Source organism: Callorhinchus milii, unplaced genomic scaffold, assembly GCF_018977255.1.
Source record: "Callorhinchus milii isolate IMCB2004 unplaced genomic scaffold, IMCB_Cmil_1.0 Scaffold1, whole genome shotgun sequence".
Taxonomy (NCBI): domain Eukaryota; kingdom Metazoa; phylum Chordata; class Chondrichthyes; order Chimaeriformes; family Callorhinchidae; genus Callorhinchus; species Callorhinchus milii.
Window position 1 is genome coordinate 86,357,157 of NW_024704742.1, and position 25,054 is coordinate 86,382,210.

At 42.6% G+C, this 25,054-nt stretch overlaps 1 protein-coding gene across 2 annotated transcripts in view; it reads right to left on the reverse strand.

Annotated features, from left to right (window-relative positions):
• smc5 (structural maintenance of chromosomes 5) overlaps positions 1–25,054 on the reverse strand; it is a 54,415-nt gene that overhangs the window by 26,515 nt on the left and 2,846 nt on the right. Inside the window, exons 2-16 of one of the 2 annotated variants that reach the window (XM_042332728.1) lie at positions 21,243–21,384; positions 17,148–17,200; positions 13,210–13,372; positions 11,078–11,212; positions 10,626–10,766; positions 9,396–9,557; positions 8,593–8,664; positions 7,525–7,780; positions 7,209–7,363; positions 6,054–6,167; positions 5,179–5,273; positions 4,692–4,824; positions 4,015–4,188; positions 2,439–2,608; positions 345–468 (exon numbers count right to left, since the gene is read on the reverse strand). In XM_042332728.1, coding sequence (XP_042188662.1) covers positions 345–468; positions 2,439–2,608; positions 4,015–4,188; positions 4,692–4,824; positions 5,179–5,273; positions 6,054–6,167; positions 7,209–7,363; positions 7,525–7,780; positions 8,593–8,664; positions 9,396–9,557; positions 10,626–10,766; positions 11,078–11,212; positions 13,210–13,372; positions 17,148–17,200; positions 21,243–21,384 — 2,089 coding nt within the window. Of the gene's footprint in view, positions 1–344; positions 469–2,438; positions 2,609–4,014; positions 4,189–4,691; positions 4,825–5,178; positions 5,274–6,053; positions 6,168–7,208; positions 7,364–7,524; positions 7,781–8,592; positions 8,665–9,395; positions 9,558–10,625; positions 10,767–11,077; positions 11,213–13,209; positions 13,388–17,147; positions 17,201–21,242; positions 21,385–25,054 lie in introns of both variants that reach the window. The other variant, XM_042332719.1, reaches the window with a different exon arrangement.

Consider the following 25,054-nt stretch of genomic DNA (forward strand, 5'->3'; position numbering starts at 1 on the left):
CTCAAACACTGCATTATATATTTCAAGGCTACACTGTCCAATTATTGGCTAATTCATTTACTCGACAAATTCACAGAGTTAAACAAGACTTCAAAACGTTTCACAATTATCAGTCATCCGCAGTTGCTGCTGTTAATGTTTAAAGGAAACTAATAAGGCTGAGGCAAGTAAACAAACAGCAGCCATCTATGAAAAAAAAGTGACTACCTGGATCCATTTTGCAGTATGTAATTATATAAATCCTTGTCATCATTGAATGTATTCAATTAAAGCTAAGAAGCTTATCGAGAGATGAAATTGGCAAGAAAATGCCAGAAATGAAACTCTCTTCCTTTGATATTTACCTTAATATGCTGTGTTAATTCAGATACTAGTTTGGCCTTTTGACTGTAGATTGTCTTAATTATTCCATTTGCTTTTTGTTGTTCATTGGGAAGGTTAATAACATCCAGCAACATCTGTTTGAGACTATAAGAAGAAAAGATTAGTGGGAGAATATCAACAGTAGAAAGTTAAACTGGCTGACTTCCAGTTTATTTACTTCTACAATCAAAGTACTTCTTGGACCCAAGAAAGGTGGCTCGTATGAAGTCAAACACCAGCAGAGAATCAATTCAGAGATGGATCTTATAACCAAGAGTTTACCATCCCTTGGGAGTTCCATGAAGGGCAGTGACTAATATTTTATAGTTTCCAGTATAATGATTGTGATAATCAATCTTGTTGAATTCAGTTGACATGACCACCAACAAAATTGTGAAACTCATTGTAGAAAAGCACAAGGTGAAGTAAGTGGAGATGAAAACCTGGTGCAATGAAGGCAACACAACTGTTATTTTGTTGAAATGTCAAAGCAAAAATGAGTTTATGAATTGTTACAGACTCATGCTGCAGTTATTGATGGACCAATGGACACAGTTAACATCAGAAGGACGTTACAAGGCGCTGGACAGTTAAGGGTTTGCACCCAAGCTGGGGGTTGGCACCTGGACTATTATATCTGGGATAAGGGGGACGGGGGAAGAGAAAAATTTGATGTGACAAAATACTGGTGTTTCCACAATACAACACTGCCTTACTGAGTTGAGCTCTGTGGAATGTGTGAATATCAGTAGACATTTCAAATGTCTTAAGAGTGCAAAGTTCTCCCCATTTCAAAACCTCCAAAAAAAGGCCTAAAAGTCTTCACTGGTTTGCTTATCCCCATCAATTTATTCTCTGTCCTTGGCCCTCTCCTCTTCAATATCTATATGCTCCCCCTTGGTGACATCATCCGCAGACATGGGGTCAACTTCCACATGTACGCAGATGACACCCAACTCTATATTTCTGCTTCCACCCTCAACTCCAGGACCACTGCTGTCCTGACAGACTGTCTGTCGGACATCAAGTCCTGGATGAGGGCAAATCTCCTACAGTTGAATGTGAACAAGACTGAGGCCCTCCTGATTGGCTCACGCCAGTGTCTCTGCAACTCAGGCTCTGGCAGCATCAACCTCCATGGTTGCACACTTCAACTCACCAGCCAGTCAGGAACCTAGGCGTTTGTTCAACCCTCAACTGTCTTTTCTTCCCCACATCCAAGTCATGACCCGCTCTGCCTTCCCTCACCTCCGTAACATCGCCCGACTCCGCCACTACCTCACCCTTCAGGCCATTGAAACTCTTGTTCATGCCTTCATCACACCCAAGCCCGGCTATGTAAACGCTCTGCTTGTCGGCCTTCCCAACTCCTCCCTCCACAGGCTGCAGATAATCCAGAACTCTGCAGCCCGCGTCCTCTCCCGCACCAACCTCTGTGACCCCATCTCTCCCATTCTTGCCGGACTCCATTGACTCCCTATCCTTCAGAGGATCCAGTTCAAGATCCTGGTCCTCACCTACATAGCCCTCCATGGCCTCGCCCCACTCTACCTCTGCCACCTCCTAACCCCCTATCAACCCGCCCACTCCTTCCGCTCAGCCAGCTCCGACCTGCTCCACATCCCCCGACCCACCCACCCCACCATTGAGAGGAGAGCCTTCAGCCACTCTGCTCCTTACCTCTGGAATTCCATCCAATCCCTCTGCCTCAGCCCCTCCTTAGGCCTCCAAGTCCCGCCTCAAGACCCTCCTCTTCGACCATGCCATTGGCCACCCCCCTTCCCCTCTCCTCCCTTCTCCCCCCCAATCCCTGCTCGGATCTGAAATGCTGTACACTGTCCAGCGCCATGGGATGTCTTCCTGACATGAAAGGCGCTATACAAATGTAATGTTGTTATTGTTCTCATGAGATACATCTGGGTAACAAATATTAATCTAAATTAACCAACTCATCATAAAACAAGTATTCAATTCCTTGCTTTAATTTTGTTTCTATTTTCAAATGAACTAGAAATTAACAGAGTACATCATACTCAAAAACAAACATTTGGAGAGATTTTAAGCAGCAACCATACCTGTCATGTTTTGTACTGATTTTTTGCTCCAGTTGCCTTCTCTTCCCCCTCAAATCTTGCAATTCCTTTTTTTTCCCTCGTAGATTGTTATCTTCATGCTCAAGACGTTTCTGTGTCTCTGTTAAATCAACAATGCGCGATTCTGTGGCTTCCAACTTTGTATTTATTTCCTGTGAATCATATAAGCGTAGGACTAAGAGTGTAGAATGATGCATTAACTGCACTTGTACTTCCTCTGCCCCTTTTTTTCAATGTACACTAGTTCACACTGAAGTTCCCCCCCCCTTATTTTCCCACTGTTTATATTAATAATTTAACTAGAGGTAAACCTACAAGAATAAACTATTAAGAGATTAGCACATTAGAGCATTTTTTTTGGCACCTGGATGTCTGAAATAGTATCCAAATCATACAGAATTCCATGTATGGCATCTACACATTGAAATTTTTGGAATGCAACATACAATCGTCTCTTACCCCAGCTCCCACCCCAAAAGGTTCTCACCCTGCCGAAACGTCTCAAAGCACTTCATAAAATATATTGTGAAGTGAATTGACTGTATATTTGTAGGCGAAATACATCTATACAGTGTGATGTGGAGCAGGAAGTACTATACAAATGTGCTTTGTGCTGCATATCACAACAGCATTAAATATTTTATTAGCCTTATGATCCAGTTGTACTCAACCAAGCAAAGCAATATCAGGTAAATTTCTGAGAGCAGTGGAGGCTTGCAGCCTAATCTCAAACTCAAATAGAGCTTCCACACAGGTACTTTAACACATGCAACAGCTCTGTTCACCACCTGTGTTCACTGTTAGGGAAATAGCCATTAAATTAAAAAACGTCAGGCTTTGCTCCCTCCCAATATCAGAGGTACAGTGGAAGCCACTTTAGCCAGACTCCAGTTAACCTTGGACTCCGGGTTAATTGGACAAAACGCCAGCCCCAATTCATTTGTATTCTTACCCATTTTAAATACGCCGGCAGAGTCGTACATCAATCCGGTTAACCGGATAAAATGCCGCGCTAGTTGCTGCTGAATGTATTCATTCATGCCTTCTGGGTCTCGAGCAACTCCATTCAGCCACAAGTGGCACCGGGATGGAGATGGGAGTAATCTAACTGCGATTGACAGCAGACTCCAGCTATTCACAAGCGGCTCGGAGCTGTCAAGCAGTGAGGGGGCGGGAGAACGGGGAAGAAACAATGGAGAGAATGGGAGGAGTCAAATCACAATTGATTGACAGCTGAGCCGCTGGTGAATGAGTGGAGCCCAAACATTCACAAGTGGCTCCAGACTGTCAATCACCTCAGAGCCACCGCTAATTGGTCCTCTTCCCATCCAATGTGAGTGGCAATGGGAGGGAGGAGTTACCGCTCCTCTGCTGGGCGGGAAGAGGTAGGGAACTTCGGTTAATCTCGGTTGCCGCTTAAGCCCTATGTGTCCAGCTTAACCGGTTTCCACTGTATTACCCAAACACATCTCAAAACTTACAGCAGGTCACTGTACAAATAGAAGAGAAATGTGAATTCTGTTTCTTTCACAGGCAATGAATTTGTGCAAAGACATACCCTGAGTTGATCATCCAACTGCCTCCTTTCATCTGCATCCACTTTAACAGTGAGAAATTGTGCTTCCCTTAGTGCTGTATTGCTGGAAATCATTTTGTTGGAATAATAGGACCTCCTTATAGTGTACCTCTCTTCCGCAGTGTAAATCTGCCGCAAGTCAGTTTCTCTTATTACCTGTTTAAAATTAAGATTTTCCAGTGTAAAAGAACAAGTGATTGCCTCATTTTAGATCATTTTTCTCCATTTCACGTAAAAACATTGATTACAAAAAAATGAAGTCTTCTTAGTAAATTAATGTGCCATTTTATTACAAATAGAATACTGGTGTATAAGTCATGCAGCAGTTTATTTACACCATTAAATAAAGTAGCTTCAATATTCTATTTAAGAAATTGGGTCTTTGACCTTCATTGTAAAAGCATAGCTGCCACAACACTCTCTGGATGTGACGTTGATAAAGGAATTCTACCAGAATGACAAGCAAAAGAGATCCTCCTTTTTAAGTTTCATATTGTTTTTAAAATGAAGTGAAGAGCTTTTTTTTTCTTGTGGCACATATTTTTGTCACTAAGCAACAAGAACTTCTAAAGTAATTTTTTTCCAAAATGTCTCTCTCCTAGGTGGAGGTAGGCAATAAAGAGGAAAGAGAAAAAAGTAGTTCACTGAGAGATATTTACCTGTTCAATCATTGTTTTGGTCTTTCCAGTCCCTATAGGAACATCATGAACTCTGTGCTGATCACACAGATAACTCATTACAGGTGCAGGAGCATCTATCAGTTCTCGAAGATAAGATACAAAGCCATAATGTCTAGTAAACAAACAGAGCTTTAGATATAGTCTTGGTTCAACTTACAGCAAACACGAGTGGCAAGAACAGATATCTATTAACAGATTAATACATATCCAAGTTCCTTGGCTCATCCTCATGACATGAAAGGCAAGATACAAGTGTAAATTTGTATTTAATAATAGACAATCATTTTCCACGAGAAATATTCTATGAATTCCTTCAAATGAGGTCTCATTTCTATAAAATATATGCAACACACCAACATCCAAAATTTCCATATGATATTAAACTCAGCATTACTTCAATTCGTCTATACCTATAATTTAAAAATACTTAGAAAAGGTGGAATAAAAATATAAATACTGTACTTACTGAAGGCCTTGAATGGGTCTTGAGGGTGGTCTTTTGGCAGCTGAATTAGAAGGAGCACACACTGCATTTACTTTAAGCCTCTGTTTATCACGAACCTGAATGTAAAATATACCTTACGTTAACAGTTAAACTATTTAACATTGGTAGCCAGACAGTCAATTTGTCACCAAAATTCTACAGCTCGTTTCTCTTCCCGCACTAGGCTCCGTGTGCCTATAACCCCATGCTCGCCCAGCTTTGCAGGTTCTCCATCCTCCAGTGGATTAAATTCAAGATCCTCATCTTTAAATCCCTCCATGGCCTTGCCACACCTTCTCGTGAATTTATCCCTCCATGGCCTCGCCACACCTTCTCAAATCTTACACCTCACTGACTTCCTTCATGTTCACTGCCCCATTAGCATTAGCTTTCAGCCTCCCTGCACTACTTATTTGGAACTCCACTGTGGACTCCCTATGACTTGCCCCTTCGCAGGTCCGCCTCAAAACCTTCCTCTTAGACCGCATCTTCAGTCATCTTTCCTGATCTCTGTGATTGGGAACAGTAATAGAACAGAGCAATTATGCAGAGGCCAGGGCAAGGAAACTTGAGTATAATTCACCACTGCATCTTTCAAAAATTGTCTCTGTGACATGGAGGACCAAAGCTATTACTGGTCTTATCAGTCAAACGCAGCCACACAACTACATGGCCTGTTGCCAGGACAAGGGAAACTGCAACTGCGTGTCTGGTTTAAATTTCTGCTATCAGATTCCTATATTATCCCACATGCACTGTTTTAGTGAAAATTCCCGTGGTAACATTATGAATGTCGATCAGGGGATTTTCCCTCTGAAATCTGTTTGCAAGGGAATAACACATGTATATGCACTGACCTCGTGAAGGAATATTTCCATATCAGTCTGATTCTCACAGACAAAGGCCCTCAGATCATTCATTGGAATGTGATTTTCAATGTATTTAGCGTTTCTTGAATCCTTCATATTAAGCTGTAAAGTAAAGTGATTTTAAAAATTGGATGCGATGCATTTTCTTTCATACTATCATGTCAACCTAAATAATCCTAGAATTTCCAGCATACTTGCACACTTTAGTTTAATCTAATACAAATGTATGTTGAAGAAATTTATTGATTCATAAAATGTTGCAATACAAAACAGGACATTTGGCCCAAAAAGTCTGTAGCACAGATTTTATGGGCCAAATTGATCCAAAGTGACGCATCAGTTCTCCTTGGGGCTGAGTTGGCTTCAAAGAAACACGCCTGGCAAAGGATTTCAGAATTATTTCAATCCTGTATGGCAATTTCAGTAGCCAACCAGATCCACATTACTCCAAGCCACCAGCCCAGTCAATGGGATCTTGGATTCTTCCTAATGGGCATCTGTTAACCCTGCAAGCCAAAGTTTTAAGAGGCAGGATGGTCCCAGCTGGACAAGTTGCAGGAAGCTTGCCAATGATCCCAATAATAAGGGGAACCAATAGCCACTTTGGTTTCAACTGATTAAACCTCACTACTATCCCAATGCACTTTGGTATTCCTGGAGTTTTGCCAACATGCACTGAAACTCTGATATCAGGTAAACATCCCACCTGACCAGAGAGTGTACACTCCATGCCAGACAAAATGAAATTATACGTATGCAGAACTCAGCAGTTTGGTCTGAAGATTGTTCAACAATGGATTGCCATGTTGCATCAAACAACAGGAAAGTGAAATAAAATTTGTGATCAAACCCACTTGTTAAAAAAGAGCAGTCCTCGAACAAAATAACCGATTTTTAAAAAAATATAGCTAGTTTGTAAAGCCACCTCATTATTAAAATCATGTTCCAAAACATCCATGCAATGCCACAAAACATTTTCATTAGGAACTTTCCATTTATTTTACTACAACAGTATTTGTGTNAAAAAAACGTAGGCCAAATGGGAGCCAGTAATCACCAAAATCCAAATAATTTTACTAGAAATGTGAAATAAACCATAACTTATTTTATCACTGTTGCATAAAAAAAGAAAGGATTCTATACCTCCAGCATTATGGGTTCAAAGATGCGTCCTTTAAATTTATCCTTGTTCTCTCTCAACCACAAAATAGCGTTGTATGTGTCTCTGAACCTATCACGAAGCCTTGTTTCTTTAATATTCATCATGTCTTCAAGTCTCTTGAGGTGATTTGTAATTCCTGAATTTTAGCATATTTGTGCATCATTATTTTGTTAATACAGTTTTTTTTCTTTTAATACAACAGCATACAACACCCTGAATATTTTACTTACTCCAGTTTCACATACTAAGAAGCATTTGCAAACCTTACTTTATTCTGGAAATCAGAAATGCACTTACTCTTCTTTTCTCTTTCTAGGTTTTCTTTGTCCCTTCGCAGATCGGCTTTTTCACCATCAATGGCTCCCCTTTCCTCTTGAACCTTTCGAAGGGATCTGCTGATGCTGTCTAGCTCAGGCTGTACATTATCATCGTTCCCCGATGCCTTCAGTTCATTTTCCCAGTCTTCTATCATTTTCTTTGTGTTGCTTATTCTTTTCTGGCGGTCAGCTTCCTCCTCCTTTTTCATTCTCAAATTTTGTTCGACCTCTTCAACCTTAAGAAAAAGAAACTCTAAAAAGGATTCCATATTGGAAGAAGCTGACTTCAACAGGAACACTCCAGGGAGGGAGTGGCTATTCATTTACAGACATGGGAATTTCCATATGCAGGTGGGATGCACTGTATTCATTTATTCACTTTCTAAAATTTAGAGAAACACCAGTCTCCAAAACCTTGTCATCCTTCCTAAATTTTACTTTCCAGCACACATCAAACATTTTCAATGTGGAAAACTCAAACCAACAAACACATTCCCTACCTAACCTATTTTTTCAAGCTTTCATTTACTTGAATTCTTTCTTTCAGCACCCATCATCTATCAATTTTGGAAGGGATCAACTTTTCGTTTAAAGTATTTTTGAAAATAGCTTGATGCACATTAAAAACTAAACCTATAAGATTTACAGAACCACATGACAAATCTCAAGTATTAATTTCACACCTAGACCAGGAAGAATGAGATGTAAACAGATGACCATATCAGTGATGCCTCCAGTAATTGTACTCAGACGAGTGAACCTGTCCACATCACTCAGGAGTTAAACACCAGAGGGACTTTTGAAAAATCAACTTTTGCTCTAAATTGCTACATAGAGAACTCTGCTAGAAGAAGGTGCACATCAGTGGACATCAGGTAAGGGCAGGATCAGGTGTGATGCCCTGTGGTTAAAGAGCCTTCTGACAATGTCTTAGCTCTGCATGTATGGACACTTACTGTAACCAAGGAACTGTATTCCTAGAGATGAGAAGAGTTAAATGCATTCAAGTGGAGGGCCATATGAAAATGACAAGAATTTTTAGACCAACCTCTTTGTCCTTGCGTTCTAATAAATCTTGCTTTTGTTTATAGTTCCGTGCAGTCTCCTTAATTTCTGTCCCCTACAAAAAAAAGGTAAAGCAAATCATTCTCTCTTATATGATGGTACATTGCCAATCCTTGAAGAGTACAAGAAGACCCACATTCGGATTATGTTTCAGGTTTAACATGCACTTTAAAACAAACCAAATTAAGATAAGTAAAGGCTACACAGAAAGTTACAACACTAAGATCTTTATCCTTCAAATGAATACATTCTTCACATTCAATAGTGGACCAAATCACAGGGAAATTGTTCCTTTGAGATTTAAGTCATGACTCATGACTTACTAACCTTTTAATGCAATCCCCCACCCTAGCCCTCAGTATCTTTACGTAAGAGGCTTTTAGGAGCCACCTCAATAGGAATAATAACAATAATGTCAGTTGATCTGATCTTACTGCAGTCAAGTGCTACAGCTACAGACAAGACTATTCATTCACGGTAGCCAGTGTCTGTTTCCTTCATAAAAGATTTTAACTGGTAACATGCTGAGGAAAGCATTATTCCAAATGTTTTTTTCATCATTTATTCAAAGGGATTTACATCATAAATGAGACATCAGAGGACTGAAATTCCAATCAGTATTCTGCATAGCGCTGACAATGTGTGAAAACAATGGGTAAATGCTATTAGTCATGACCATTCAGTCATGTTTACACCTTAGATAATTGTGTATGAACACTGGATATGTATAGAATTCTATACAGAGGACATACATTTTTTTTATATAGCAATAACCAAGCTTCCAACCTTTTCGTTTATTTTGTATTCCTGTTGTTTACACTGCCTCTCAATTGCCTGAATTCTTCTAGTCATAGGAGCCTGAGCTTCTTTTAGTCCTTTCAATTCTTGCTTCAGTTGATCGCGGAGATGCTTCACTTCCTCATGCTGCTGGCGAGCAGCCTCATATTCCTTAAAAATACAGATGTTTATTGTAAGCAGTTACAATTAAATAATTACTTCACACCGAAACTATAGGTAATCTACTATTTTGTACTGCAACTAAATTGTACGCTTAAGGACTTCTCCCCTCAATGAGTGTCAGGACATCAGGTGAGGTTGTAATGACCCCCCCTAACTCCCATAGCCTTGGTGCCAACACTGTTTTCCTCTTTGATTGTGCTTATGGCCACCCTCCCACCTTCCTCCGCCCTCTATCCCTCGATTCAAACTACAAGCTCAGGTGAAACCCCTTAACTGTCCAGGGCCTTGGGACGTCCTTCTGATGTGAAAGGCGCTGTATAATTTTGTTGTTGTTGAGTGTCATGAAGAATGAATAGCTGGGTAAAATACTGTAAGCCTCCTGGCATCCATGGAAACATGCCCGCGAAGAAGGAAAAGAGGAATCTAAAATACCTTCCAGAGAAGGGAAAGAAGTGAAAATTGGCAAGTTTTTCCTATTTAAAAAAAATCTTTCCACTGCAAACCAGAATTCTGACAATGTCCAGTTCCTCAACCACGTGGGTCCGCAGTTTTCCAGGGCACTGCTGATGTCAGCACAGCCAGCCTGACTCATTAGCAGGGCTTGGAACGGCAGAGCAGTCACTGAGGGCAGGTATTCTTCCCACTCAGCTACTGTTAACCCTACAAGCCAAAGCCCTAATGGGTAGGGCGATTCTAACTGGACAAGCAGCGGGATGCTTGTCAAACAATATTTTCAATTTGTCATACATGCAGTTTTAGCTGATTAAACTTCAGCAGTTCCCTGACCACACTCTAGGTTCCTCAAGCCTCGATTCTTGCCAACTTGCACCGAATACTCTCTGGAAATAACTAAGCAGGGTGCATGCGTTCCTCCAGGGAGAGAGTGAGCATTCCATTCCAGGCAGGGAAATTTCCATGCATTGGTGGCATATGTTACTCAGTCTGGTATGGATAATCTTATAAAGATAGTGATTAGTTTCCGCGTGCGTGAAGACACCTGGCTGACCAAAAAAAAGTAAATTACTTAAATTAATGCATTTTAATTCCACAGCATACCACCCAAGGGCGTTTTCTTTCCAATATCTTTATTTTATCTAAATGCCGTTGTTTTTCATAGTATCGTTGAACATCTTTCTCATTGCGGTCATTCATTTTCTCCATGTTCTCCAAGGCAGCCTTTTTATCTTTACACATTTTCTATGAACATATTAAATAGATTATTAGAAGCTTGAGGAAAGGAATTGGACAATGCTTACACAAAGAACCTAACATAATAATAATAATTCTTGCATTTGATATAGCGCTTTTCACGTCTTCTAGATGTCTCAAAGCACTTCACAGAATATGCTGTAAAGTGAATTGACCATATATTTGTGGGCGAAACACGGCAGCCAATTGCGCACAGCAGTGTCCCACAAACAGTCGTGGATTGAAAATGACCAATTTATTATTGTGTTTTGTTTTGGAAGGATTATTATTAGGCGTATTATTATTACATGCTTCTGTACCTCAAGTTTCTTCTCCTTCTCGTGATAATGTTTCAAATCACTGTGAAATTTGTACATATCTGGTGGACCAACCGATTTCTCTGTTGCTTCCAGCAGTTCAACTTTTGACATTTTGGCAAACTCTCCAACTTTCTCCTGGAAGTTAAATATCAAAATTAATTGACAAAAATCACCACAAACACCCCCTGAAATTTAGATATTATAATGATATTGGTGAAGCCAGAAACTTTACACAAAAAAATTGGCGTTCACTCAGTAAAAATATCATCTCTATATAAAAATTTTAAAATGCACAAACTAAATACTACAAAATAGCATCTTTATTACTGCTGTATTTTGCAGCGTTATAAGTTACAACAATAGTCTTTAGGCCCAGAGCTCCTCCAATATCCCAGTAAGCAAATACATCAGATTAGGATGGTTTAAGCAAAGACTCAACATCACATACAGATGGATTAATACGGAATTAGAATGTTCAAGGGAACAGGTTACCAAATAAACTGATCAGCCAAGGCTCAAGCTTTGGATTGTTATCAGCCGACTGCAATCCAACAACCCTCCGCTAGAAGTACCAACACGGAAATCAGGTGAGGACAGGACTGAACTAAATCACCATGGTCCTCCATGGTCGAACAACCCTCAAAATAGTGAATCTTATGGGCACCACAACAACGGGTCACTGACTCCTATGTAGCCACACCGCAGCAAACAAATTGGAGAGGGGAATGAAAGGAGAGGAAGGAAATCAGCTTAGTCTTCCACTTATTCATTTATCTTTTCTGAAAAATTTATGTAATGTACATGTAAACGTATATGACAAGAGTCAGCTACAATACCCTCCATGGTTGAAAAGCCAGCCAAGTTACCATCTGTGCTCACAAATGAAGAATGACACTTGCCTGAATTACTGAAGGCCATATGCCAAAAAGATTTAGCGTCTTCAAGGAGAATACAACAACAAAATTACATTTGTATAGCGCCTTTCACATCGGGAGGATGTCCCAAGGCGCTGGGCAATCAGTGTTTCAGACTTGAGCTGGGGATCGGGATCGGGGACGGTGGAGGGCGGGGAGGGGGTGGGGAAGGAGGGTGATCAAAGGAATGGTCGAAGAAGAGGGTCTTGAGATGGGCCTTGAAGGAGGCAAGGGAGGGGGCGAGGTGTAGGGACTACGGGATGGAATTCCAGAGGGTGGGGGTAGAGTGGCAGAAGGCCATCCCACCAATGGTGGGGCGGGTGAGGCGGGGGGCGTGAAGAGGCCGGAGCCCACTGAGCAGAGGGAGCGAGCAGGATGGTAGGGGATTATGAGGTTGCAGAGGTAGGGGGGAGCAAGGCCATGGTGGGCTTTGAAAGTGAGGACCAGGATCTTGAACTGTATCCTCTGTGTGATGGGAAACCAGTGGAGTCGAGCGAGGATGTGGGTGATAAGAGTCACAAAGCCTGGTACAGAAGAGGACACGGGCTGCAGAGTTCTGGATGATCTGCAGCCTATGGAGGGAGGAGTTGGAGAGGCCGACCAGCAGGGCGTTTGCGTAGTCAAATGATTATGAATGCATATATGAATAGCCCATTTGATCCATTATACTGTGCCACACTAGCTACTCACTGGAACTGCTTTCTCCCATCCCACTTCCTTTACTTTCCCAGCTCTCAAATTTTTTATATATTTCTGACAATGTCTTAACTAATTCCCTTAAATTACCACAAGTAACTCTTTATTGTGTTTTTTTTTAATCTTCTGACTTCCTAAGATAAATTAATTCTTTGGAACTACTTGTACGACATCAACCCATCAACTAAGACAGCTGTGTTTTAGTTGAATTTCTAGGAGTGGTATTCATCCTGTTCCTGGACATTGATTTGAAGAGACGAACAGTTAGAAAAAACTCAATACTAGCTCGAGCTCAGATTCTCAAAAAATTTAGCAGCAATCAGCATTATCTCTTCTTGCTGCAATCTACAATGCCAGATGAAATTCGTGGAAGTATTTGGATAATGCAGGATACACAATTCTCACATTTCGCAGTTTATTCCAACACAACAATTATAATCCTTGCATTTAATTTAGTGCCTTATCACGTTTCACAGTATATACTGTGAAGTGAAGATTGTATATTTTGTGGGTGAAACGCACCTGAGGTAGGAACTGGCAGAGATTGCTCACTTGGATGCTTAAAGCAGAGGTTTGTTCTTCCACCATTTTCTGGGTCGCATGCTCTCCGTTTATCTGCCACGTGGATTGATTGTTTGACACAGAAATCTCTCGACTAATAATAAGGTTGTGAGGAGGTTTGTAACTGTAAAAGGAACAACTTTTCAAAATTGATAACTAATTCAGAAATTAACCAAGAATTTTAATTCAAGACAGAAACAGCCCTCACTTCATTTTACTAGCCATTTATTACAATTTATCAAGCTAAAGAATTCTGAAATGAAAATTCGTGAAACCGCTCTTTAATAGTTAAACTTTCACTAGATTGGAATAAAATACTCCATTATTCTATTCCTACTCTCTTTGCCTCTCCAATGTTCAAAATTTCGTATTCAACACTGCACACATAGCTAATAGGAGTTAATCCTCCATGACGGAAAAGCGTGTTATTCCGCACCTATCAAGTGTTAAAAGCAAAGTCAGAGCTCCCATTGTAAAGAACAGGTCGATCTTTGCTGGACAATTCTGGTGACACCCTTTCTGGTAACATGGAATGGCACAGAACAAATCAAATTTAAAAATAATGGAAATCTAAATTTATAATCTCACAAGAACAACTTCTATTTATGTGCTGCTATTCAAGTCAAAGAATATCTCAAAACACTAACATAATTTCCAAAAGTTAAGTGAATTGTTCAATTCCCACACTTTTTGGCGGGGGGTGGTGTGAAGCTACCTCTGATTCTAAATAGCTGGATTGCGCAAGTGACAAGGTTGAGGCCTTTTTTTTAAGGATCCAGACTAATAGAAAATATCAGTGAACAAACAGTAAAAGCAATAATCATTGTCACTGAAAGAAGCTCCACTTTTTAAGCTCACTGAGAGCCTCTGGTGAAAGAAAGAAGGCACAGCACAAGGTGGTGCATTCTCAGTTTAAACACTGAAGGGAAAAACATCAAGAATTAGTTCATCCTCAATTTCTACAGATTCACAAGCAATTCTTTTTTTAAAAAAAGAGGATCAGGGCCTAAAAATATTCCTGGCCGTGGGAGCAAAAATTCATCCCTTTTTCACTACAGTGGCTTAATATTAAAATTAATCAACTGTGCAAGTGATAATTATCACAACACATGCAGCATTCTCTTCCCCCTCCATGGATTTTGCATGCAAATCAAGCGTTTTCATATTCTGTTTTGTGTCCTGAACATTATGTCAGGTTCTCAACAGCGGCCACCCCTTTTTTGAAAAGGTTTGAACCTTCCCTAATCTGCTTTTTGTATTCATGTCTTCCAATACAGTGGAATGCTGCTTATCTGCATACCGGCTAGCCACATGGCTGATTATCTATGGCTAATTATCTACACTGGAGCTTTTTTTCAGGTCAGCCGGGTGTCTGACACATGCGGAAACCCATCACCATGCTTAAAACCAAGCTGAGAATTCCATGCATCCCACTTACACATGGAAAGCCCAGAGATAGATTGTTGGAATGGAATGCGCACTTTCTCCCTGGAGCGACGGATCCTGCTTACCTAATTCCAGAAAGTATTAGGCACAGATTGGCAAGAGTCAAGGCTTGGGGACCCCAGACTGTGCGCTGGAGTACTGTTGGGAGTCTAACCAATTAAAACCACTTAGCTTGCCGTTGGTATCCTGTCTGGCAAGCTTTCCCACTGCTTGTCCAGCTAGGACCACCCTACCCAATAGGGCTTTGGGTTGATGGGTTAACAGGAGCTGAGTGAGATAACTCCCAGGCCCTAGTGACTGGTCTGCCCTTCCAGGTCCTCCTGAAGAGCCATGCAGGCTGTGCTGTAATCAGCAATGCCCGGAATACTGTGGACCCGCCTGGCTCAGGAACCGGACTACCGAGACCGGCAGAGGGCTGGATCGATTTTGACATTCCATTGCTAGGCATGTCATATTGGAGCCAGTTCAGCTCCAAGGAGACCACGCTTACTTCCCCCAAGGAAGATGGTAACTAGTTGGTTGTTTGACATCCGATAAGCGCGGGTTTGGGCTCTCACTAGGTAGATGGTCGGTACAAGGAACTTCCTGCGAGCTTCCTGGTGGGGCTCAAATGCAGAAGTGAAATTGGGCTGCAATTGAAGCAAAATATTTTAGTTGCGCACATACGCGCATTGTAACAAGATTCAGAATTTTTCTTAAGCAGCTTAAGGTGGAAACTTTGATCCAGGTAGGTACATAAAGAGAGAGACACACACACACTCAGTCAATGCAGTGCTGGGAGCGTGCTGCATCATTGGAGGTGCCATCTTTCTTATGAGAAGCTAAACTGAGGCCCCGTCTGCTTCTTCAGATGGACGTTAAATATCCCATAGCCCAATTCAAAAAGAGAAGGGAATTTGTTCCCATGTCCCGTCCAACAATCTCCCATATACAATATATACACTTGTTTGTGGGACATTGCTGAGTGCAAACCGGCTGCCTTGTTCGCCCGCAAAACACTGGCATTCCATTTTACAGTATATCCTGCAAAGTGCTTTGAGATGTCTTCTTGACATGATAGATGTGGTACCAATTGTAAGGATTATTATTACTTTTTCCCAATCTAGGCATCAGCCTCCAATACAAGTATCAACTTCCATGGAAATGAAGCTGATGCAAGCTGCCCCATAGTTATTAATAATAATAATCCTTCCATTTGATATGGCGCCTTATCAGGTCATTGAGCCACCTTAAAAGTGCTTCACATCCGCTCCACAGCTGGCACTGCCTTCCACCACCTCCGGAACATCACCAGACTACGGCACTACCTCACCCCTCACGCTGCTGAAACTCTGGTCCACGCCTTTATCACCTCAAGGCTGGACTACGGGAACTCTCTCCTCGTCTGCCTTCCCGGCACCTCCCTCCACAAGCTGCAGGTCATTTAGAACTCTGCAGCTCGTGTACTGTCCCGCACCAGGCTTCGGGACCACATCACTCCCACCCTCGCTCGCCTCCACTGGCTCCCCATCCCCCAGAGGATCGAATTCAAGATCCTCATCCTCACCTACAAGGCCATTCACGGCCTCGCTCTCTCCTACCTCTCCGATCTACTATCCCCCCACGTACCTGCCCATACCCTCCGTTCCCCTGGCTCCGGTCTGCTCCACATCCCCCGCCCTAACCGCCCTACCATCGGTGGCCGGGCCTTCAGCCTCTCAGCCCCGAGGCTCTGGAACTCCATCCCCCAGTGCCTTCGCCGCCTCCTCCCTTTCCTCCTTCAAGGCCGGTCTCAAGACCTTTCTCTTCAACCGTGCCTTCAGCTCCCCTCTCGACTGTCTACCTCCTCCTCGTTCCCTCCCTTCCCTCCCCTCACCCTGACCATTTCCCCCCTGCTCGGGTCCCGAACCAACTGTCCAGCGCCTTGGGATGTCCTCCCAACGTGAAAGGCGCTCTATAAATGCAATTTTGTTGTTGTTCACAGGATATACTGTAAAGTGGACGGACTATTTTATGGGTAAAATGTTTGGAACAGTACCGGATGCAATAGGAGGCAAAAGGAGCAAGATTCCCCACTAATTAAGTATTCATGCATCTGCTATAGAACTAAATTACTGATCATTTGTATGATAATCCAAAGACTAATATTTCATTCACACTGATGGGAATGCACCTCAGATCAGTAGAAAATAATGACTCTTGTCAATTTTAACATTCAACATTTGATTGAATCACTGTCCGTTTAAAATTGATCATTCAAGTTCAGTTGCGGGAAACCAAGTCTGTCACAGAATTACAATCTTTGATAAAACAGTCAAATACAGATCAAATGCGCAACTGAATTTAACAGTTAAGTTATATCAAACTCTTATCACCTGCACTCAGTCAGCTGCTGACAGACACTTTGGTTATGGCAACCACAAGTTTGCTACTAAAAGTTTACAGTAAAGCTACTCATGCAAATCTATACTTACAGTTCTAGTTCAATAGATCCTTTGTCAAATCCACGCTTCACATAAAGGCCAACCTGTTCAAAAAAAATTGGACAATATTCATAAAGTCCCTATTCATCACAACTAACGCTAGTTAGTGGTTCGAAAGTAACAGTATTTTGTACAATTAAAATGAACACATTTCATACTTTACTGGTCTAATGAAATAATTAAATAAAAGTCAATATGGTAAACAGAACAGAGATCAGGGCAGTGTCATAGCTTAAACCAGGGTGGTCCAACCTTTTTTGCTGCCGTGGGCTGGATTCCCTATGAGAGGAAAGTCCACAGGCCGCATAAGCAATATTTTGTGATGCCACTTATGAGTGAGGCACATTGACATTACAAAAAATGCTCAACCTGATTTAAATTGTCTTATTCCATCAAACATCAGTTACTACCGTTTAAATTTTATGAACGTTTTTACAGTTGTTACGGACACACTATTATTTGTGTTCAATTACCTGCTTTCTTTTATATTGTTGTGTTTTTGCATGTGTTGGTTGAAAGCTGCAGTAAGCCTGTGAGCTATTGCAAACTTGATATCTGTATGTATCAAAGCTTTAAAAACACTTTAGATCTATGGAGCTTATTTTATTTAAAGGTAAATACTCCACTGGTGATATAAAGTCTGCAAATGTCGAGAGGATCCGCTCAGCCTCTGCCCTTCTAACCACTACCCCTCCCCATCCCCCCCTCACACCCCGGCTCCTACCCATCCCTCCCTCCCTCCACACCTTCGAACCTGTCTCCCCCTCCTCTCTCATCACCACCATAACCCATATGAAACCGATCACCTGCTCCCTCAACCCCATCCCCAACTCCCAGCCCTACCTCGTTGCCTCACAGACATCATCAACCTCTCCCTGTCTACTGGCACCGTTCCCACCCCTTTAAAAATGGAAGGCATCACTCCTATCCTTAAAGCCCTCCCTGGACCCATCCCTGCTCTCAAACTACCACCCCATCTCCATCCTCCCTTTCCTAGGTCTTGAATGAGTCATTGCTTCTCGGCTTCGCTCCTTCCTGTGCCGCCCACAGCACAGAAACTGCTTTGGTCAAAGTGACAAATCATATTTTGTCCATCTGTATCAGGGCACCCTCGGTCTCCTCATCCTCCTTGACGCTTTCGATACCATTGACCACTCTATCCTCCTCCACTGCCTCTCCTCTCACCTCAAACCTCACAGTTCTGTCCTTCAGTGGTTCAGATCCTACCTCTCACACCGTCTCCACTTCATCTCCACAAACAACTTGTCCTCTAGCCCCCGCACCACCTCGTGCGGAGTTCCTCAGGGCTCTGTACTTGGTCACCTCCTCTTCAATATCTATATGCTCCCTATTGATGACATCATCTGCAGACATGAGGTCAATTTCCACATGTATGTGGATGACACCCAACTATCTCTCTGCCTTCATCCTTGACTTCAGGACCACTGCTGTCCTGACAAAATGTCTGTCAGACATCAAGTTCTGGATGAGAGCTAACTTTCTGCAGTAGAACGTTAACAAGACGGAGGCCCTCCTGATTGGCTCCCGGCAGCGCCTCCACACCTCAGGCACCATCACCATCCATGGATGCACACTACACCTCATCGAGCCAGTCCCGGAGCCTTGGCGTCTTGTTTGACCCTCAACTATCCGTTCTATCCCACATCTGTGCCATGTCCCTCTCTGCCTTCCCCCACTTCCACAACATCGCCCGGCTCCGCCACTGTCTCACAACACAAGCCGCCAAGACCCTCATACACGCATTGATAATATCCAGGCTCGACTATGCAAACTCCCTGCTTGTCGGCCTCCCCAACTCCTCCTTCCATAGGCTGCAAATCATTCAGAGCTCTGCGGCCCATGTTCTCTCCTGCACCAGGCTCCGCGACCCTATCACCCCCATCCTGTGGAGTCCTGTAGCTCAGTGGTTAGGGTGCTCGCCTTGCAAGCGAGACACCTGATTCAATTCCAAGCAGTTGCCTTACTTCACACGTCTAATAATAATCCCTTCAAAAAACAAAACAATAATAAATTGGTCATTTTCAATCCACAACTGTTTGTGAGACACTGCTGTGCGCAATTGGCTGCTGCGTTTCGCCCACAAATATACAGTCAATTCACTTTACAGCATATTCTGTGAAGCGCTTTGAGACGTCTAGAAGACATGAAAATTGCTATATTAAATCCAAGGATTATTATTATTATTCTCGCCCAACTCCACTGGCTTCCATCACACAGAGAATACAGTTCAAGATCCTGATCCTCACCTTCAAAGCCCTCCATCGCCTTGCTCCACACTACCTCTGCAACCTCCTAAACCCCTACCAACCTGGCTGCTCCCTCCGCTCAGCGGGCTCCAGCCTACTTCATGTCACCAGCTTTGCCCGCCCCAACATTGGCGGGCGGGCCTTCTGCCACCACCCTCTGGAACTCCAACCCGCAGTCCCTCCACCTCACCTCCTCCAAGACCCGTGTCAAGACCCTCCTCTTCGACCGTACCTTCAGTCACCCTCCTCCCACCCCTGCCCTCCACCCTCCCCGATCCCGACACCCAGCTCAGGTCCGAAACACTGATTATTCAGCACCTTGGGATATCCTTCCAAAGTGATAGGCGCTATACAAATGTAATTTTGTTGTCATTGTAAATGTAGCCAATTGGACAGGAAAAAAGGATTGTTAATATCCAGGCGGTGGGGTTAGATACAATGGTGTTTTGGTGGGAGAAGGCTTGTTGCCACCCACTGTAAAATTATCATTCGACAGGGAGAAACATGATTGAATGATCCCTCGCAATGAGGATCGGTTTATTTGCCCCTAAAAGGAGCGAGCCTGCTCGCCTTGTGGTCACTATTCACCTGATGACATCAAAAGTACAAGCCTGACTGACACTGAGTAGTAGTCCTCTCGGTCAGGAATTGTTTTTTCGTGCATTCTGTTCACCGACTCATTGTTGAGTGTCTGCTAGCTGGTATTTAGATAAAGTGTGATTTTTAGTGTTTGTTATTTCCTGGTGTCATACTTATCTAATTTGTCAGGAAATGCTTAAGTTACTATTTATTTGGGTTGTGTATTTCATGGAATAGCAATAACATTCTGTCGAGTTTGCTTGACCATGCTTTCTCGAGTCTCTATAATCAATCTGGAAGAAGGGGACACATAAACAGGTTCAGCCTATCTCACAGTAAACCAGTGCAAAAACCTGCTGACGGAAGCTTCTAAATTTGCTGTAATATAAACGGCAATTGGCAGTACCTATTGTCGTGGTAACTCTCACTGGTGAAGTACACCTGAAATTAGGTGAGGGATCGAACACAGAGGCCACCAAATACGCTCTGCCAGGGTGGGCCGGACACACATCGTGGGTATACAAAAGGGGTGAGAAGCGTCGCACTGTCGAGTCAGTTATTCTTGCTAATTGGGATCTACCCCATTGTCGATTAGCAAATATTGTTGACAATTGATCACAGTGGAAAATACATACTTGCTACAATGCTAACCAACAAACTTCTTTCATCAGTGGGTATACGATCACTATAATATACCACACTGTGCTAGCCCCTCCAAGTCTGCCCTTCCTCTCTCCAAGTCTGCCTTTGCCCACTCTCTTGTCCCCTTTTTCACTCTAACCCTAGAGATTACAAAAGTATAAACATTTTCATTCTCAATACTGGAGACAATAAATCACTTGTACACATGTACCAAGTTTCATGCATACGTACAAGATTGCCAAGCATGCAATTTACACAAGCAGAGCAACTAAATCACATTCCTATTAACCTTACACACACACACATAGATTGTTGTGCCCAGCATTTTACAACACTGTATGTACTTCTGGATCAGAGACATACAAGTAGGCGTGCAGACAACTGGTTGGAAATGGCAGGGTTCTACTGTACATTATTCCATAAAAAGTTTTATCAAAATGCAAAATATTGCAGATGCTGGAAATCTGAAACAAAACCAGAAGTCGCTGGGAATACTCAGCAGCATCTATGGAGAAAGAAAAGCGAGTCAACGTTTCTGGTCCACAACCCGTAGTCAGAACATGAAAAGTTCTACTTGCTAAAGAAAAATAACACTCACCTTATCTCCTCTGCCTATAACGGAGGTTCTTCCCGCTAATCCCAAGCAGATAGCACAGACTATACTGGACTTCCCAGTGCCATTAGCACCTACGATCACATTCAAATTGGGCCCAGGATGGATTTCACAGGAATCATACGTTCTGATAAGCAACAGAGCATTGATTACATTCAAAATAATAATAGAAATCAGTTTATTACCCCTATTCTACTTATAATTACAACAACAAAATTACATTTGCATAATACCTTTCACGTTGGGAGGACATCCCAAGGCGCTGAATTAGCTTTAAAGCAGCAATCTATCAACCATTTGAAATATGTAACAAAATCATTACAAAACATTAAGCTTCGCTAAAGGCATAATACTGCAGATGCTGGAAATCTTCTTTATTATCTGATATATAATCTAATAAAAGGACAATGTCTGTCTGCGCTTCCAGAAGGATCTAAATAACCGACTGACGTAGAACAACAACAACTTGGATTTATATAGCACCCTCCATGGCGGACGGCGCCTCAAGAGCGCTTCACAATAACGGATCCCGGGGACGTAGATACATAAACACATTTATACCTCATCGGAAAGGTCTTGCACCTGGGAGTGACATGAGCATATTTATTTTTAGGTATCTCCTATTGCTCATGCATTATTTTAAATTTTGCGTTTTTCGCTGCAGTTACACCTGGTGGCTGCCAAGTCAAAGTGGCAAGTCAAAATGGCATCATGCGCCACAGAGCACGTACATATGTACGCACACACTGTAGTTACACCTGGTGGTCGCGCCGGCTGATCATGGCGCTGTGGCATTGTGCGTCAGAGAAAGCATATAATCAAGCAGCGGGAAAAAAATAAAGAACACAGATGAAGCTAAGCTGAGGCAACAACAAAATTACATTTTTATGGCGCTGAGCTCTCCTACAGGAGTCCTCCCACAGGAGTATAAATAAAGATGAAATATCTGTTTGTGTGTCTGTCTGTGTGTCAATCTACATTCCATATTGATTCCTTTAGTTGCAAGCGAAGCTGCAACAGGTACAGTTAGTCTGAAATAAAAACAGAAGTCGCTGGGAACACTCAGCAGGTCAGGCAGCACCTATGGAGAGGAAATTGAGTCAGAACTCAAGTCATTGACATGAAACGTTAATTAAACTTGGCTCATCACTTTAATCTTCAAGTTTGATTCCAAACTTTCTGAATGGCCCAGTTCTTAACCCTGGGATCACTCTTTTCCAGGATAGCTCTTATTTCCTTTGGTTTGAACACACAGGTGACCAACATTTTAATGGCACAGGTTTGCTAAAGCCATTAATAATAATAATAATAATCCTTGTATTTGATATAGCGCTTTTCACGTCGGAAGGACGTCCCAAAGCGCTTCACAGAACACACTGTAAAGTGAATTGACTGTAAATTTGTGGGCGAACGCGGCAGCCAATTGCGCACAGCAATGTCCCACAAACAGTCGTAGATTGAAAATGCCAATTTTATTATTGTTTTTGGTTTTGGAGGGATTATTATTAGGCTCTGTGTGGAGTAAGGAAACTTGCCCAAGGTTTCGCCCTCTGCCTGGAATTGAACTCAGGTCTCTCGCTTGCAAAGCGAGTGCTCTAACCACTGAGCTACAGGACTCCAGGTCTTCAAGGTCTGCTTCAAGACTTCCCTCTTTTGTGACACCATTGCTCAATGTTCAACATATTCAGTGATTTTATACTGTCAGAGCTGGCAACACTGTCTCCAGATATACAGATTACTAATTCTGGAGGTAGAATTTCTCCACATCGAGATATCTACACAGTATTGCCGCTGCTTCTGCTTGCCAGACTGAGCTTTCTCTCTACCTATAGAGGCAAGATAAGGTTGCAATCTGCGAGTTTATACGAGCAGTTATTTCTCTGATGGTGTTATTGCTGTGGATTCTCCCCCGCAATGCAAATGGGGCAAATTGACAGCACTAGTATATTCCAGGGCTGCTTTCATTTCACGTGTATGTTACAATATGAACACACAATCAATGAACGCGAGAAGGGGGACGTGAAAACTCCAACACTGTCGAGGGGGAAAAAGCCATATTTCTTGTTCCAGATTTACAGTTATATATTAATTACCTTCTTTGCATAATTTGCCCAACTGTGGAGAATACTTTCCAACCACTCTCTGAAACAATAACTTGAACTTGTATAGATTGCACCTTTCACATAGGATGGATGTCTCCAAGCACTCAGCAGATACAAGAGAGAGCAATAAAATAATTTAAGGGCGTTGACCAAAACAACAATCAACGAAATCTCTTTTATAAGACACACTTCTCCTCCTTCGGCTGTGACTCCGGGTCCACCGATGTTCTGTCTGGCAGACATCAGGGCCTGGATAAGCACAAACTTCTTACAACTAAATGTTGACAAGACAGAAGCTATACTCCTTGGTCCCCATCAACGTCTTCTGTCCTGCGGCTCTGAACTGTTGTAGCCTCACGTAACGCAGGGTAGAGTCTTAGAGAGTTTGACAGTGGTGGAGCACAACACCGGGCCGGGAGGCAAGGGGAAGTGACCAAAGGCACGGTCAAAAAGGAAGGTCTTCAGACACGACCTAAAGATGGGAAGGAGGGGGCAAAGCGGAGGGATAGAGGAAGAGTGTTCCAGAGCGTAGTGCCTGAAAGCACGGTCACTGATGGTGGAATGGAGAGCATGCGGAACAAGCAGGAGGCCGGAGCCAGTCGAGGGGAAGCAGCGGGTTGTGGGAGTAAAATAGGTCAGAGAGGCAGGAAGATGTCAGGGCATAAAGGGTTTTGAAGACGAATGTGAGGACCTTGAAATCGATCCGTTCGAGAGCCAGTGGAGCCTGGCTAGTACTGGTGTGATGGGTCTACTGCTTATTGCGGGTGAGTATGCGAGCGACAGAGTTTTGAATTAATAAGCAATAGTTAATGGGGCTGCTCTATGTATGTTATGGAATGAGCCAGAGATTTAACTCTACTTTGAGGATTCCCTCCCCGTACACATAGTTCAAATAGCAATTGAGTTTACATTCTTGGCTTCTTTGGTTTTCTGTCACAAAACATTTCTGACCAATTCTAAAAGCACATCAGGAATCATGAAAAAGTACCTGACAAGATTATAGCTCTTAGGGAAACTACGATCATTTGTGAAATGCATCAAAACAAAATTCTCAAACATTTATGCTCTAGATCTGTGCTATAAGACGAACAAATGTATCCAATGCAATGTAACATAATTTTTTTGTTCCAGGGTTGGGGTGGGGGAGAGGAAGCATGTGCGTAGGGAATAATGTCAGATTTTAAATCAATCAATACTTTGGTCAATTATGTTTTGGATGAGCAAGCATCTCTGAAAAACTTCCTTTCAGGAAAGTGTGGGTACATTGTCAGGGATGCCGTAAATCAGATGAAGTATTAAATTAATATTTCATCCGCCTACTCAATGACTATTTGAAATGAAATGGGCGTATTTCCTGGTGTCCCAACTAACAATTCTCCAGATAAATTGGTAATTTACTTCATTGATGCTTGTGGGACATTTCTATGTCACTTCCATCCTATCCAGACCATCCACACTGCCTTCTCCCTCCGCCACAGCCCCTGCCACTCCCCTCTCCTTACACTCCTTTGCCCCCATTTCGCCCTCCTCACTCTCAATCACAATCACCCGCATGATGTTCATCACCTGCTGCCTCGACCATTAGAGGTCGCGCCCCGAAACTCTGGAACACTCTCCCTCAATCCCTCCGCCTTGCCCCCTCTCCTCTTTTTCAAAACCTGCTTGAAAACCTTCCTTTTCAACTGTTCTTATGGT